Below are 15145 nucleotides of genomic sequence, written 5' to 3'. Positions count from 1 at the left end.
AGGGCCAGGGCGGAGAGGCTGGTGCGGTCTCTTTCCCTCCTCATGGTAGATGCATCGCTAGGGACCATTCAGTGCTTAGGGGAAATAGTAAGTACTAGTCCCACCCTGTATCAGATTCTGTCCAAGATTTTGAGCCTTTGTCCTGCTCACTGTGAAGGGTTTGACTTGCTGCTGGTGCCTCCTTGTGGCTGGGCTTGGCATAGCAGTTTTCTCCCCACTTGGTGTATCCTGCCAAAGCTGAGGTGAGTAAACTACGGCACGGGCCACATCCGGCCCGTGGGACTCTACTTCCCGGCCCCGGGAGGCTAGCCCCCAGCCCCTCCCCTGCTGTTCCCCCTCCCCCGCAGCCTCAGCTTGCCCGCTGCTGGTGCAATGCTCTGGGCGGCGGGCTGCGAGCTCCTGGGGCAGCGCAGCTGCAGAGCCAGGGCCTGACCCGGTGCTTCGTGCTGTGCTGGCTCCAGCCGGACGGCGTGGCTGTAGCACCGCCAGCCACCAGTGCTCCAGGCAGTGCAGTCAGGGAGGCAAGGGGTGTTGGAGAGAGGGCAGGGGAGTTCGGGGTGGTGGTCAGGGGCAGAGGTGTGGATAGGACTCGGGGCAGGGAACAGGGGTTGAATGGGGGCAGGGGTCCTGTGGGGGGGGAGGGGAGGCAGTCAGGAAGGACGGGGTGGAATTGGATGGGGCAGTCGGGCAGGGGTTCCAGGGGTGGTCAGGGGACAGGGAATGGGGGGTTGGATGGGGCAGGAGTCCTGGGGGGGGGGCTGTCGGGGGCGAGAAGCAGGAGAGGTTGGATAGAGGGTGGGGCTGGGCCACGCCACGCCACGCCTGGCTGTTTGGGGAGGCACAGCCTCCCCTAACCAGCCCTCCATACAATTTTGGAAACCTGATGCAGCCCTCAGGCTAAAAAGTTTGCCCGCCCCTGTGCCAAATGCTGCTCTGCTTCTGTGTGACCTTGGCCCTCTGGCCAGGCCGCTTTAAGGTCTCTCTCCTTCCTGGGTAGTCCATGAACAAAAAGCAAGTGGAATAAACCCAAACAAACTGCATTAATAAGAAATGGACAGGAATCATTCCCTCTGTGTGCATCAGAATCTGTCCCTCCCTTCCTTCAGGGAGGGGCCTTTAGGCATTGGTCATTTGGGAAGCTCCCTTGTCCTTCAGTCTAGGGTTTGTGTACCCCGTCATATCACCGTAATCTAGCCATCCCAATAAGATCCCCTCATGAGGGTGTGAAACATGTCCCCCTTGCTGTATTCTTGCATCCCTAGTTGTTGTCCCCTTTCTCTCCAGATCTCAGAGTTTGTGCAGAAAGATGAAATAAAGCCACCTGTGGTCCACCTGCTCTGGGAGCAGTTCACTAAGAAATCACAGTGTTCATCACTGGAGCGCCGTGCTGCTGTCATGCTGCTGGGGATGATGGCACGGTGAGCCCATAGTTCAGGTCTTTCTGTATCAGTACTGATCCTGTGAAAGCAAGGAGTCTTCCCAGAGTTGATTATATACGCCTTTGTGGGGTGCAGCATCTGGCTCTAGATTCTGTGGCAAGGTCCCTGATTTCTGCACAAATGGATCATTCAGAAATAAATACTTGAATTAGACATGGAAATACTGTGTCCCACCAGCCCCAGATTCTCTAGGTTGTTAACTTGATACTGAATTCCCTGTGTTCTAAGCTAGGCTACCTTCCCTTTTTTATGGTATGTTATACTACAGTTCTGGGTACCTAGTTACAGCTGCATTGTATAGATGGGGGAAGCTACTGAATAGGGGTATTTGAAGACTTTGGCATTGCAGGTGAGATGTATCTTTCCATCCCCACTTTGGTCAGGGCAGGAGATGGTTTTACATTTTGGGACATGGGGAGTTGTTCTTTATCTCCCAACCCAGTGACCCTTGAGAGCACATACCTGCCCCCACTGGGCCTCACATCCACTACTGCATCGGCCAGTGATCCATCTGGCAGGTGTTTCCAGAATTCTTGATGTTAGAGACTGGAGAATCCCCAGTGAGGTCCATGTAGTGCACCCTTCATCCCAGGGGCTGCAGCCAGATCATGTCACAAGTGTCAAAGATATTACTTCTTCACAGCCTTAGAGTAACTTTCAGCAGCATTTGCAAAGCAGACTGACCCATTTTTTTTCACAGGAGGGGAGGAGGAAGCAGAACTACCCTGAGCTGCTGGACTCTGTTCTCCTCTTCCTCCTCTTGTAAGAATGATGTCAGCTGCTGCCTCTTCTCCCTTCATTACCCAAAAAACCTTCTCTGCTCTTGAGGGGGAGAAAAGGTTTGCAACATTGTTTCAGCTATAGTGATGTATTGTCTAGCTTACCTTGTTTCAATGCTGCTGGCCCCCCACCAGAGCATATGTAATACCCACCTCCCTGAAATTTGGTTTACTGTCTCTCAGCTGAGTCAGAGATGTCAGTTGGCAGCTGTTTCTTCAGGCTCAAGTCCCTCCTCTTCCCTGGGGCACAAAGTAAACTTTGGCTGTTTTCACATATTTGATGTAAACTTTCAAGAGCAACCCTACCTAATTGCATGTATTTCCCCCTAACCACTGCCACTCAGGGGAAAGCCAGAGATTGTGGGCAGTAACCTGGATGTTCTGGTGATGACTGGGCTAGATGAGAAGGTAATTGAAGACTATCGCCTCGCCCAAGAAGTATGCAATGCCATCTCCAAACTTGCCAGCAGCAACAAGGTAAGGCTAGTACTTTGCAAGTGAGCTCCCCAAAACCAGAAATGTTGGGCATCTTTATTTCACTAGGAGGGTGGTGAAACACTGGAATGCGTTACCTAGGGAGGTGGTCGAGTCTCCTTCCTTGGAGGTTTTTAAGGCCCGGCTTGACAAAGCCCTGGCTGGGATGATTTAGCTGGGAATTGGTCCTGCTTTGAGCAGGGGGTTGGACTAGATGACCTCTTGAGGTCCCTTCCAACTCTGATATTCTATGATTCTATGAGCTGCCATTGTTAGATCATCTATCCTTGAGCATCTAATTCATAGGAAAATAGGTATTTATCAAGTCTAGGTCCACTCATCCATATGATTCCTCCACAATGTAGACTGGAAGATATAAGTGGAACAATTTCTGTCCATCACTGGCAAGGTAAGGCTAACTTCATTTGGTGGAAACTAGGACAGTAGATTCGCTAATTGTTTTCCCATCAGTGAGCTTCCAGAGTGGTAATTGAGCTGGAGGCCAGCTTGACCAGCTGGGGAGTCTGTTCCTTCAAACCATGTGTCCTAAACTCTCATAGCATCAGGTTCAGACCTTTGTTTATATTGGTGGAAGAATCACATTTAAAGTTTTACATGTAAAGGGAAGGTCAAACAGTGCAGTGGACTGGCTCAATCCCCAGAGAATACAGCAAGTGAAGTGGTCCCTCATAGGTGGACACTCAGGTGGCTGCAGCCCTAGACTCAAGAATTGGGACACAATAGAGCTTTTTGCTCCCCAGACCAATACAAAGGCTCCCAGATTGCTATCTAGTACCCTTCCAGAAGAAGGTGATGCAATGGGAGAGCCCATCTCAGATATGGCCAACCAGATTGTTGAATGTGTTTTTGCTCTGTCCTGCCCACAGGGACATCCAAAAGGTTTAGAAAGGGCTTTAGTGATATTGAGCGCCTTTGCTGACCCAAGAGGCCTTGATATTTTTTCAGATCCAATCAGTCTAACATCCAGTCTACTGATATTCTATCCTATGGAATCTATCTTCTGACTTAAGACCTTGTTTTACATTCAGACCCAACAAGCTCAGACTGGCTGCTTGGACTTTGAAAACAAACATTTGAAAAAGAAAAATTAATCCTCTGAAATTGTGAATAGGGGCTGTATTCTACAAGGAAGTCTCATTCAGACACTGGTGTAGACAGAAAAGGGGTATAGCTAGCCTTGCCAGTGGTGGACAAAACCTATAGTATGGATCTGTGGATGTGTAGTAAGGAGATTTTCATAAACTAGCAGGATAAATCGGGATTTTTCATGTAGCTCTGTATATTCCAATTTGTGGGTAATGTGCTGACCAGTACTGCCTAAGCGTGGAACCTTCTCCAAGTAATGCCTATTGGAGCCCACATGCACTCCCTCCTGCCCATCCCCTCAGTGTCTGAATATTGAGTTCAAGGCTATATAAATGGGCACTGCGCCCTTCATCATCTCAGTTGCTTCCAACTGCAAGCACCAGATGGAAGTGAATTGCTCTGAACCTTTGGATCCAGGGTTTTCTTCTACCTTAGTGCCTTTTCAGTTGTAGTGTTAAATAGTTAGATTTTTTTTGGTTGGGTTCCGTGGAATGGCAGATCTGAAAAAAAGATCTAGGCAGGAAGCTTCAAGAGATTTTGCTTCCTGCCTAGTGGTCTTCCTGGTATCTGATGACCCTGTGAAATGTCTTTAAGTGCCTCCGAGAAGGCCACTCTTCTTGGTGTTCCATGTGTTAACATGCAGAGCACATAAGGAGAGGCAGAACTTATTGCAGGTGCACCTTATTAAGGCAGCTCTCACTGCTAGGCCTTCTGGTTTTGGCTGGGATGGCTTCAGATCCTAAGGCTAGGGGGTCTGTCTTGGCATGTACTGCATCATCAAGTAAGGCTAAGGTGCCTAAGAAGTGGTTGGGGGTCCTTGTTGTCTGATTTTGTTGAAGTTCCACATTCTGGAGTTGCTTCATAAAATTTGTGATGAGTTGTTCAAATCCACACCAGCCCTGAAAGGGAGGAAAGGGCCCATTAGTGTGAAAGGCCACAAATGAAGGGCTTAAGCTGGAGAAGCAACCCCTGATTGGAAGATGACACTCAGCTGAGCAGGTATGGGCTGGGCTAGTATAAAGCCAGGAAGCTGGCAACAGAAATGGAGGCAGTGAGGAAGTCTGCATCCCCTCTGTATTAGAGGGGGAAGAAGGGAACCCAGGGAAAGAGCAGGACCTTGGGAGCCTGGCCCAAGGGAAGGGTGTACTCAGAAAAGAGAATGGTGGAAGTGGGTAGGAAGTAGGGGAGGGAGAGAGCAGCAAGGTTGGGGACTGCACAGACCATGGCTGCATCTTGTAGGGTTCCTGGGTTGGAACCCAGAGTAGTGGGCATGCCTGGATTCCCCTACCAGCCAGTCACAGAATGGCAGTACCTGGACAGCAGGTCCAGTAAAACTAGCCCGGAAGGGGGAAAACCTCACAGTGACTTGGCCATCAGGCCAAGTTACAAAGAGGAAGCTGAAGGTCTTGGAGTAAGAGGGGGGCCACAGAGTGAGAGAGAAGATGACTGGTTGAGAGACCACAAGGGGAGTTGTTGGACCTGGGAAGAGAGCTATTCCCCAGAGCAGCCAGGAGGAGGTGCCACCTATGCTGAGTGGAGTACCCTGTGACATGGGTCCTTCTATGAAAACTGCTAAGGCATCATCTGTTCAGACTGCAGCTAAGGAACCTATATTTAAGCTGTCCTGACTAATTTCCATTCCAAAGAAGAAGACTGGGTAGAAAATGGCCAATATTAGCAGTGCCAGGTCCTGTGGATCAGTTTTGTTGTATCCTTAAGATTCAAATCTGTTTTCTACAGTTTTTATGGCTAAAAGAGCTGAGGTGGTTCCGCAATCCCCGTGCAAGTCCAGGATTACAGACAGAAAACTTTCCCCAAGTCCAGTGACGCATATGTTTTTAGTAACCCCAGCACTGATGTTGGATCCAAAGAGGACATTTCACCGTGCTGCATCTGATCATTCATCTGGTTATGAGTGAGAGATTGCTTGGGGATGGGAAGAGAAGGACCTTGATGGTTGCAAGATCTAAATCCCCTACTCTTGAGAAGTGGGTAGGAGAGAGGATATTTTGAGGTTTTCCCCAGATCAGTTTTTCCCTCTTCCTTCTCCTATGACTCCTGCTGGGTCACCAGACAGACCTTTTTTGCCTTTCATTTCTCTTCTATGCCCCTCCCTGCCCAACAGTGCTGTTATCCCTGGTAAGAGCCATTGTGGCTCTGAAATCAGACCTACAATTATAAGAGGATAAAGATGGATTTAGAAGACCTGAACAGTCTGTTTGTTCCACCTAGAACTGTTTTCCTGTAACCTTATGGACAGTTTGTATATCCTTATTTTATAGATATGTTTCCAGATTACTGGAGAGACTGACAGTCCTGGGCAACATGGCCTTACTGGACCCCACCTGAAGAGGTGTTTTGGGGTTTTTGGATCATCCACAGTATGGGTTGGGCGGTGAGGCCCTAGCTGAAAAGGATCCAGTCAAAGTGATCTTTTCAGATCCAATGTCCCCAGATCCATCTTCAGCCCAAACAATAGTACCAGACACATCCTCTGAGGAAGAAGAGGAATTGGTCCCTCTCCTGGAACATCTGGGTCCAGTTGCAAATCCACCAGAGTTGTATCCTGATAAAAATATGAGCATTGTTTCTGCTTTGTCTCCTTCAGAGGATGAATCACAATTCCATGAGTTGGTGGACTGAATGGCATCTACTTTGAACTTGCCTTCTATTATTGAAGAGATATCGTTTCCAGTATTTGATATCTGAGGAGCAGCTTTGAGAAGTATGATGTCTGCTTATTTTGGATACACTTTCAACCTGCTAAAGCAGTTTGGGCTGCTCCTGTTTCCTGCCAGTCCATCTCTAAGAAGGCAGACCAACTGTGAGCTCCCACATGGGCAGTTTCATATTTCCATATTTACCCTATGCCACATTCTTTGATAGTTTCAACAGCAAGTAACAGATTTAGGTCTGGTCAAGTCCATACTGTTGTTGATAGAGAAGGGAAGACGTTACCTTTCCAAGGAAAGTAATATTCAGTGATGAAGAAGAGAAAAGAGTAGCCAATTACCAACCGTAATGTCCCACTACCAGTTTCACCTGTGTGTGTGGGGGGAAATGACTGTGTTTGTTTTAGAATTATCAGAGGAAATTTGCTAATGCTATCCTCTTAGAAGTTCAGAATGTGGCAAAACGAGTCCTCAGGGCTGCTTTTGATACTTCTGGCTCTGTGGCTAGGGCTTTAGTATCTGCTGTCACCTGTAGACATGTATGGTTAAGATCTTCATTGGCTGTGGATGCTAGATTTTAAAGTTGAAGATCTTCCTTTTGAGGGTGAGGGTCTGTTTAGTAAGAAAAGGGGCAAACTTTTGGAGAAATTGAGAACAGATAGAGCAGTATATCACTTGGTCTCCTTTTAGTAGTAAAATATAAACCATCTACTGCTTTTCACTACAGGAGGCAATTTTATCCACAATCATCTTCATATTTCTCAACAGCAACTGCAACACCAGTAACTTACTACTTCTCAGTCTCAACAAAAGAAGTCTTTTAGGCCCGGACCTAAGTCGAAGCAATCGGCTTTCTCCTCTTCATTGAATATGGCTTGTAGATTTGATGTGAGGGTAGAGATTTGAGGACCAACTTGCAAAATTCCTTTCTACCCTTTGTTTGGAGACAGGCCAGACCATTTTGCAAGCAATTGGAGGCTTACTTCATTGGTCAATTAGAAATAATGGGAAAGGATTATGCAATACAGTTCAAAACACTATCTCCTTTCAGTTCCTCCAACCTTCCCCTTTTCAGGGAACCATCTCACGAAGTTGTTCTTCTGTCAAAAGTTCAGGGATTGCTTCTGATGGGAGCTATAAATGAAGTTCCTAAAGATCTATGGGATTCAAGTTATTTCCTGATGCAGAGAAAAGATGGGGCTTTTGCCCTATTTTAGATATAAGGAAGCTGAACGCATTCATCTGGAAGTTTCGGTCCCAAATGTTAACCCTAGCCTCGATCATTCCCTCACTCTCAAGCATGGATTGGTTCAAAGCTCTCTAGGATGCATATTTCTATTCAGCTCAGTCATCAGAAGTACTTCTGTTTTGTCGTGGGACCGACCTCTTCAGTTTGAGGTCCTAGGGTTCTTTCTCTATGGTGCTAAGGGTCCTTACAAAGTGCCTTTCAGAGGTAGTGGTATATCTTAGAAAAGAGGGTGTCTTCGCTTATCCATATATTAAAATGATTAGCTGGTAAAGTAGGCTTTGCGCACAGATCTGTTGACTCATTCAGTTTAAAACTTCTCCTTACAGATTTAGTACTGCTTACAAATGTCAAGAAGTCTATTCTCTGTTCAACTCGGACAATCATCTTTATAGGATCTGTGGTGAACTCCGTAGCAGGAAGGATTTTCCTTTCAAAGGAAAGATTTCTGAAGATTGGTAGTTCTCAAACCCAGATATTAATTTTCACTTTAGGTCTGATGGGTCATATGGCAGTGACTACTTATGTCGTTTGGTTTGAACGTCTCTGAGTCCAGTGCAAAATTGGTTGGCTCAAATTTACAAACCAAACTTGGATAAACTTCATATGCTAGTCACCATGCCACAGCACATTTTAGATTCTTTGATGTGGTGAATGAACAGAACTGATGTTTTGAAGGGAGTTCTGTTCAGTCCTCTCTCGCCATTAGTCACAATAACCTCTGATGCGTCAGACAATGAATGGAGACCTCACTGAGCCCTTGTCTCTAGACCTATTGTCTAAGCAGCATGTAGAATTCTTCATCTGGATTTCCAGACTGTTCATCGAACAGGCCTGGACTATTGGACTCTGACTAATACACTGTGAACCAACAAGGAACAGGATATCATTTTACTCTAGAAAACATTGTACAAGAAAATATTATCACTTGAAATGAGCTAGATTTTGTCTTTTGGAGATGGGGGGAAATCTTGCACTTACTGGGGGATCAACAACTGGTGATTGATGCATCAGCGGCAGATCACTCTCCCGTCGACTCCTGTACTCCACTGGATCAAAAAGAGTAAGGGGAGTCGATGGGAAAGCTATGTCAACGGGAGCCATGTAGCGTGGACCCCGCGGTAAGTAGATCTAAGCTACATCTACTTGAGTTACACTATTCATGGAACTCAAATTGCATAGCTAGATCAACTTTTCCCTGTAGTGTAGACCAGGCCTAAGTCACCAGTTACAATTTTTATTCCTTATGTTTTGGAATAGTTAATGTATCTAAAGTCTAAGCGGTTATCTAATTTATCTAAGAGTGTGCTTGGCAGCTTTGCTTGTCTTATTTTGATGGTAGATTGTTTGTGCATGATATGATTAAAAGATTTCTAAAGCAGTTATCTAGTATATATTCCCCCTTCAGGGACCTAGTTTCCACATGCAATCTTATTTTGGTCTTATCTATGCTTATGAAGACCCTTCTTGAGTACTTCGTAGTGTTATTTATTTATCTATTAAGATTGTGTTTATGATTGTTTATAACATCAGCCAGAAGGGTAAGTTAATTTCATGCATTGATGGCAGTCCCACCTTTCTTTCTTTCTTTCTTTCTTTCTTTCTTTCTTTCTTTCTTTCTTTCTTTCTTATAAAGATAAGATGGTTTTTAGACCTGATCCCAGGTTTTTATCAAAAATAGCATCTGAGTTTCACATAGGACAATAAATTTATCAGTGTTCTTTCAGAAGTCACATGCTAATACTGGGGAATCTGCTTTAGATACTTCAGATGCTAGAAGAGTTCTAATGTATTATTTAAATAGAAATAAAAATTTTAGGAAGTCTTTTGGGTTCTTTATTCCTTATGTTAAGAATCATATGGGTTATCAAGTGTCTTTTCAAACTATTTCCAGATAGTATCCTTGAATATTATAAGTTAGCAGCAGTTTCTCTGACTACTAGTGTGAGATCTCATTCTACTAGGACAGTGGCATCATATTTTGCTGGTTTTAAACATGTTTCTGTTGGGGAAATCTGTAAAGCTGCTACTTGGAAGTCAGTTCATACGTTTACTAAACATTATACTTTTAGATTTGGCTTCCAGAGCAAATGCTAGGTCTGGTAGAGCTGTTCTTCAATTGTTATTTAATTAGGACTTTGTGCCCATCTCCTAAATTCTTAGCACTGCTTTCCAAATTAAACGTAAGTGGGAATGTATCCAGAGCCCCTTGAAGAAATTAAGATTGATTACTTGTAAATGGAATTCTTTGAGATGCCTGCATACTTGCACTTTCCACTTGCCTTCCCCCCTTTCTCAGTCATACCTTAAGTCCCCTTTCCTTCCTCTCTTCCCCCCCCCCCCCAATCAGTGGTATGAGGAACTGAGGTGATAGAGGGTGGTGTGTGTGTATTCCATAATGTTCTATGGAAATGTGCTTATGTGTGTGAATATAAGGTAACTGGAATAGGCTTTATGCAAAAGGTCTCTTGTAAGATATCATTGCAAAGCTTATAATCTACTGAGTGTGTTCATTCTATTTGTATGCATGTATCATTCTTGTAACTAGAAATATGAAGTATAACTCTGAAGTCCTATTGTAATTATGCAAAGTGTGGGCCATTAATGGTGGCTTGGAATCTTGATGGCTCTTATTGACTAGGACAATTGGTTGTGAATGGCTCTGTTTACTTGCAAACCTTCCTGGGTACATACAGGCCAGCCCTGGAAGAATGAAGGCTGGGGTCTCACCGGACATGTGACCATGTCACATGATACTGGAATCCATCTTAAACCTGGTACTTTTCCATTTAGGAGGGGTGGGGACCCAGAGAGACAAAGGATTCCCACCTTTTGTCAAAGCTATAAAAGGGGGTGGAACAGAACAAAAAGGGTCCCAGTCATGAGAGAGTCCCTGCTTTTCCCTAAGATGCCTGCTGGAACTAACAAGGTCTGTACGAGGGGAAAGGATTGGGCCCAGACTAGGAAGGAGTCTAGTCAGTGAAAGAAGCTTATTGAAACATCTCTGAGGGTGAGATTTGCCAATAATCAGTTTTTTAATGTATTAGGCTTAAACTTCATGTTTTCTCTTATTTTGCTTGGTAAACTTACTTTGTTCTGTCTGTTATTACTTGAAACCACTTAAATACTACTTTTTATACTTTATAAAATCACTTTTGTTTGTTAGTAAACCCAGAGTAAGTGATTAATACCTGGGGGAGCAAACAGCTGTGCATATCTCTCTATCAGTGTTCTAGAGGGCGAACAATTTATGAGTTGACCCTGCATGAGCTTTATACAGAGAAAAATGGATTTATTTGGGGTTTGGATCCCATTGGGAGCTGGGTGACTGGGTGCTGGAGATAGGTGACCTGCTGATCAGTTTTTGGTTAAAGACTGCAGCTTTGGGAGCGTGGACCAGACCTGGGTTTTTGTTGCAGCAGGCTAGCGTGTCTGGCTGAACAAGGCAGGGTTCTGGAGTCCCAAGCTGGCAGGGAAAATGGGCTCAGAGGTAATTCCAGCATGTCAGGTGACAGTCCCAAGGGGGTCTCTGTGACCAAACCCGTCACACACACATGCATACACACAAATATAGCCTTGACCTTGGAATGTTTGTGAATGCTATGGGGAGTGGTGGTGGAAGGGTGGTGGTGCATGTGTACCCCAACAGGTACTGTGTAGAGAAGGTTCCACCAATAAGCAGGAATATGTAGTCATCTTGAATAGGGATGTAAATATTGGTTAAAAAATTTAACCAGTTAAACTATTAATTATATCGGTTAATCATTAACCGAGGTAGCTCCGGCAGGCCTGGTGGCGCCAGGGCTGCTCCAGCTTGGCCGGAGCTGAGGGGAGATGCTTCAACCCAGCCCGGGAGCTCCAGCCCATCACAGGGCTGCCAGGGTTAACGGTTACAGTTGATTAACCGGTAAGCCTAGTGCTTACCGGTTAACCTTTTACATCCCTAATCTTGAAGAACTCCAGTTATAAGTAAGTAACGTTCATTTAGAGAAGTGGCCCATCCACAGGGAAAACTGCTTCCTCCAATCTCCATTATAAGTTGGCCTATGCCCTGAAATATAAATTCCTTATCCCTACTTAAGTTCTTGGCGGAGAGAGGTTTTTCAGTCTGTTTTTAAAACTAATATTCAAAAACAGTTCAACATTTATATGTTGATAGGAATATCTGAAGCCTTGGCCCCAATATAATGGAACAATGAGCTTTTTATCTTTTAAAATGGATTGTCTTTTTAACTTAATTGTTCATACATTAAAGAGTGAATAGAAATACTTGGTCTACCTACTTCTCATGCGCAATAGAATTCTCTGCTCTGGAGACTGACTGGGTTACCTATACCATAAATGAAGCCTTGAGAAACTCAGTGTTTTAGTGCCAAACTTTCCTCCCTATATTAGCCTCACAGCCCCAGTTGGTTACTTCTGTGCCACAGCACACAGCTTCTCTCAGCAGCTCAGCTTTCTGGAAGGAACTAGGGCAACAGATGGTTGAATGCTCGTAGCAGCTCTTCCTTCCTCCATCCCTCATTGATACTCCAGACCTGGATTGTGACTGTAGGGATATAATTCTAGCAACTGAGGCTATATCTCCCACTGCTGGAAACTGATTTTCTTACTTTCCATACCCCAAACAATATGCTTATGTGAGCTGAGCATCTAGGCAGCTCCAGATATGCTCATGCTATTCTGGCCATGCTTGGCTGTTCAAGTATGTCAGACTCCCAGCCCAGGAGTAACTCCTCTCTTCCAGCTTACTCTCTCCCCAGCTCCAGGTTCCATGCATACAGAATGGGCATTTGGTTTCACTTGTCCAGCTTCTGTGCTGCTGTCTGTGGAAACTGCTTCTTTCAAGCCCCCAAAATGGCAAGGGGGAGGGTCTACTATATCCTTATAATAATATGACCTGGACTGGTGTCAGTACTCCAGGTGAAGGCATTCTATTGATTTTAATATAATAGCATTAGAATATTTTCAGCATTTACATGTCTTAGCATGTATCCTTGTTCACCTGGTTGGAAAGCAGGATCAAGTGGTACTCCAAGGGAATAACTGACAGAACAAGCTCAAAAGTAGGATTGACCATCTTGGTTTGGAAGCTTCCTTTGTTGGCCTATAGCTGCAGTCTTTCTGCATGATGCAGTGTGACCACTGTAACTTCAGAAAGGGGCAGGAACCACTTTTGTTCTGTATTGCTTGGGCTCTCAACTGACTCTAGAATTGCTCCCCCAAAACATTCTGGATGGCTCTAGCATCAGTATAACACATTTGTATCTAGAAGTATGAGTGTGAAAAGAATGAGCCCCTCAGCAACACAGAGGGAGGGAGAAGGAGGGTAGAGGAGGTTGTGAGTAAGCTAAGGTTACCCATCTTTCTGGGGTTCTTTCTACAGCCAGCTGAGGGGAAGAACCATGCTCCTTTCCGGCTGCCGCAGACACACCAGCTGTTTAGACACCTGAGTGAGGCTGTGACCACAGGTGAGGTCAAGGAAGCTTCAGGGTATGGGGTAGGTGTTGATATGTCTGTCCTGTGTAACATGTGGATCTCTTTTGTACTCACCAGGCTTTGCCCAGCCAAGCACACTCTGGATCCCCTTCATGGAGTCAGCAATGACCCTCATCTACCAGTTAGCAGAAGGGCCTGAGGAGATATGTGCCCAAATCCTGCTGTGTTGTAGCCAACAGGCTCTGGAGAGGCTTCAGGAGCCACAAGGGGTGGAAGCAGGTGAGGTGGATGGAGGAGGTCTGCTCCCATAGCCTGCAGCATTGCAACCAGCTGCCCCTGGGGTAGGTAGGTCAGGGAGGCCTGGTGAAGCGGCTCCGGAAGAAGCTGGATTGGAAGAGGATGAGGGTGCAGTGAGCTGGATATCCAAAGGTGTAGAGGTGGGGTGCAGAGTCATTGAGACTTGCTGATAATTAACGGAATGTAAGTCCAGAGAAGTTGTTCTATGAATTTTGACTCCTTCCTTTTCCACCCATTAGAACCAGGGACTTCTCCAAGCAGTGTCCTCGGCGGTGCCAACACTCTCCCTACCTTCCTGCTGACACATCTGCTGTCCCTCGTGGGAAATGTGGCCTTACAGCAGGTTGTGCATCTGGAGCGGGCAGTGAGTGCAGAGCTTCGTAGGCGCCGTGTCCTTGGGGAGGAGCAGGAGGCCAAGAAACATGTTGTCAACAGCACCAAGGAGCAAAGTGCCAAGGTGAGAATTGAGCTCCTTCATATGCATAGCCCATTCCTCCTCAGTCACTGCTCCAGCAAGTTTCTAGGGGAACTGTTCTGTAAGGAGTGGTGTGCAAGACCACTGTGGATTGATTTTAAATCACTGATTCTAATCACAGTTTAAATCAGCAAGCAGGAAACCTTGGATTAAATTATTGGTGGGTTTTGGTTTTTTGTTTTTGTTTTTTTAAATCTTGTTTTATATATGAACTTTTTTAGTTCTTTTCCTAAAAAAAGGCTGATTATCATTGGTTGGTGGTAACCATTAAAACATGTTGATATAGCCTTCACACTAAATTTAGTGCTTCTTTTTGCTCACCGAGAAGATGCATTATGTTAGAATGCGGTGATTTTATTATTTCTTATTTACTAAATTTTTTTACTTGTGATTTGTGTCAAGCTCTGTTTGGCTGGAAATTCAAATTTAATTAAATGCACAAAAATAGCATTTTTAAATGGTTATTCTATTAGTTAAATCTACTTTAAATATACTGGATACATATGAAAAACTTTGAGGGGAAAAAGGGTTATTAAAAGATGTTTTGCATTTAAAATTAGTTGATTATTAAGCAAATGAAATATCCTCTGTAGTTAGTGAATTGAAGTAATTGTTTGTTTCTGCTCACCATATTCTTCAAGATTTTAGAATTGGTAGATCTCATCCTCACCTAGTTCTTATTGATAGTCTGGAAAGGGAAAAACTAGGTTTCCTACTTTTTCAACTCCCATTGGCTTTTTAACTTTGAATGAACTAGTCATTGAACTGAACTTGTTGAATAAATTTGAAATGAAAAAATTCTCTCTGAAGAGGCTATTGCTTTCAAAATTTAGTTTAGCATTTCAACAAACTTGTTCCAGGTGCTTAGCGAATGACTTCCTCCGGTTCAGTGATTTGACTTTCTTTTAAACTTGGCAGTCAACGTGTACTGCTCAATATTATTTTTTGTATTTTTAAATTAAATGTTTTTAATGTGTTATAGTAAGAATAGGTCTTAACATAAGTTGTCATATTTAATGTAAATACAGGTTCATTTTGTATAAACTACTATTTAATTTTTAAAAGTTGAATTTTCAGTTTTTATCCACCTTGTACAACATTTAAGAAGACTCTCTCTCTCTCTCTCTCTCTCTCGAGTGTACTGATCCAGTGCTCAAGCAAAGTGCTGAGGGCACTGTTATATGTTTCAGATCAGAGACAGTTGAGGTCTTGACCTC

General features: G+C 44.5%; 1 protein-coding gene across 7 annotated transcripts in view; it reads left to right on the top strand.

Annotated features, from left to right (window-relative positions):
* The window catches only part of NCAPD2 (non-SMC condensin I complex subunit D2), an 80014-nt gene that overhangs the window by 20669 nt on the left and 44200 nt on the right, over positions 1-15145 (top strand). For all 7 annotated transcript variants that reach the window (XR_010598930.1, XR_010598928.1, XM_065585930.1 and 4 more), the window contains exons 16-21: positions 3-87; positions 1285-1418; positions 2563-2695; positions 13104-13188; positions 13274-13435; positions 13693-13910. Coding sequence is in view for 5 of the 7 variants with exons in the window: in XM_065585930.1 (XP_065442002.1) it covers positions 3-87; positions 1285-1418; positions 2563-2695; positions 13104-13188; positions 13274-13435; positions 13693-13910 (817 nt within the window). In the remaining 2 variants the exon portion in view is untranslated. The remainder of the gene's footprint in view (positions 1-2; positions 88-1284; positions 1419-2562; positions 2696-13103; positions 13189-13273; positions 13436-13692; positions 13911-15145) is intronic.

The sequence above is a fragment of the Chrysemys picta genome, chromosome 1 (genome assembly GCF_011386835.1).
Source record: "Chrysemys picta bellii isolate R12L10 chromosome 1, ASM1138683v2, whole genome shotgun sequence".
Taxonomy (NCBI): Eukaryota; Metazoa; Chordata; order Testudines; family Emydidae; genus Chrysemys; species Chrysemys picta.
The sequence above is the reverse complement of the archived record's forward strand: the minus strand, read 5'-3'. Positions and strand labels throughout refer to the sequence as shown.